General features: G+C 45.7%; 1 protein-coding gene across 1 annotated transcript in view; it reads left to right on the forward strand.

Moving 5' to 3' along the window:
* Positions 1 to 664, forward strand: part of LOC105854394 (NKG2-A/NKG2-B type II integral membrane protein-like) — a 7,951-nt gene extending 7,287 nt beyond the window's left edge. Inside the window, exons 5-6 of the mRNA XM_012732805.1 lie at positions 16 to 141; positions 581 to 664. Coding sequence (XP_012588259.1) covers positions 16 to 141; positions 581 to 664 — 210 coding nt within the window. The remainder of the gene's footprint in view (positions 1 to 15; positions 142 to 580) is intronic.
* The last annotated feature ends 1,328 nt before the right edge of the window (positions 665 to 1,992 follow it).

Here is a 1,992-nt window from a genome sequence, read left to right on the forward strand (position 1 = left end):
GGCCCTTGCCCACAGGGGTGGCTCACGTACTCCAACAGCTGCTATTACTTCAGTCCTGAACCAAAAACCTGGAACGAGAGCGTGTCCGACTGTCAGAGAAACAACTCTCAGCTGCTCCTCATAGACAATGATGAAGAAATGGTAAGAATTTCAGTGTCCCCACCACTAATGACATAAGTTAGACTTACTGCTGTCAATTTTATATTTATAGATTCATACATATTTCTGTACTAATCTTAGTTTAAAGTTATTGTAATATTCATTGTTTGACTTTTAGGCTATTCCTACTCTTTTTGCACCTTTAGTGCATACTTGGAAAATCCCAGTCCCAAGCTTTCCTAGAGAACCGTGTTTCCCATATAAATATATACATGCATATAAATAGACATCGTAGTTTGACTTTCATACACATCAAGAATGGTGAGCATACTTTGATCAGAGCTTAATCATCAAATTAATGGAAATTGTATCTGTAGGAAAGATCATGAATAGAAGCCCGACCCCCCGGGGCGCCCAGACACCTGACTGTTCTCCCTTCCCTCCTGCTGTGTATTTCACACTGACATGTAATTTCATGTAGGGAGCCAGGGGCGTGTGCTCTGAGGCAACAGTCCTGAGCCCCACAGCCACCCCACAGGATGACCCAAGCAGGCACAGTCCATAGTCTCAGGCATAGAAAGATGGTGTCTCCCCATGGGGCCTTCAGACTGGACATTGAGCTGACATTTGTGTTGCTTCTTGATATTGCCAAGACTGCACCGCCCGATACCTCCACAGTGCCAACTGTTACGAAAGCATCAAGCCTGCCGGAGATTGTGGAAATAAAAGGGCTGAGCCAGGATTGGGGTCTCTGTCTGCATCTCCGGCTTTCACTAAGCACTTCTGCCTGTCCTGAATCTCACTTTCCTCCCTCAGATCCTGCTTGGCTGAGCTATCCATAGTGAGGTCATCTGGCCAGGATGGCGGGGTCTGGACTGTTGCCCAAAGTAAACAAACTGATGGCTCCCCACAATTTCAATTTTTTTTCCCTTATTTATGAACTTCAATGCAACCATGTGGTATATGCTTTTCTTCCTGCTTCTCACTCCCCTATAATTCCCCAGGAACCCTCTGCATCATTGCATTTATCTTCTGTTTGCTAATTTTCACTGCAGAATTTTTTTGCTATAACATTTAAAAACCTGCTTTCTTTAATGCAACAGGGGTGGGGTGTGAGTGTCATCTTCTCAGAGACAAAGGAGCTTCCTGGTTCAGAATTTTCAGGCTAAGGTCCACTTAGTTGTCCCCTGTCCACTTTCCTCCCTGCCCGTGTGTCTGTCAATGATGTGGGTGAATCGTGTCCCCACTGCTGACTGTGTCACAGTCCTGAGTCCCCGCCCCTGCTGGCTGCCCTGCTGCTGCTGGACAGGACCCTCCCTCAGGGGATGGCTGCCAGCCTCTCCCTGTTGTGGATGGTGCTGACCAAACACAGGCCGAAGTCAGAATGTTCCTAGTTCACATCGCAAGGAGAGTGACGCTGCTGAGTATCAGTGTGCAGGAGCCAGGTCAGACCAAGGCTGAGGGCTGGAGGGAGCTGTGGGCTCTGACATGGTGCTCGGCTCCCTGTGGGGCTTCGACAGTTTGGAGTCTCGGAGTCTCTGTGTTCTGAAAACAGAGAAGCTTGTGAAAGACATCACTAATTTTACTTTAAATGAAGCCTTTTGTCATGCCTATATAAGTGAAAATTCTTTTTGTTTGAATAGAGATTTTTCACAAGCATAAAAGGATTGTCATAGGTTGGAGTCTATCGTAATGGTCCCGGTCAGCCAGGGACGCTGGAAAATGGGGCAGCTTCACAATTACAGTAAGTTTGATTTAAATACACTCACCAGAAGAAAGGTGTAAAGGAACATAAGAAGAATCACATTAGTGTATTTGATTTCAATTATAGACATGAAGAATGGTGTTGAATGTGAATGAAAATGATAAATATTGAGGACAGCTCAGTTTGTC

This window comes from Condylura cristata, unplaced genomic scaffold, assembly GCF_000260355.1.
Source record: "Condylura cristata isolate star-nosed mole 26May11 unplaced genomic scaffold, ConCri1.0 scaffold00036, whole genome shotgun sequence".
Classification (NCBI taxonomy): domain Eukaryota; kingdom Metazoa; phylum Chordata; class Mammalia; order Eulipotyphla; family Talpidae; genus Condylura; species Condylura cristata.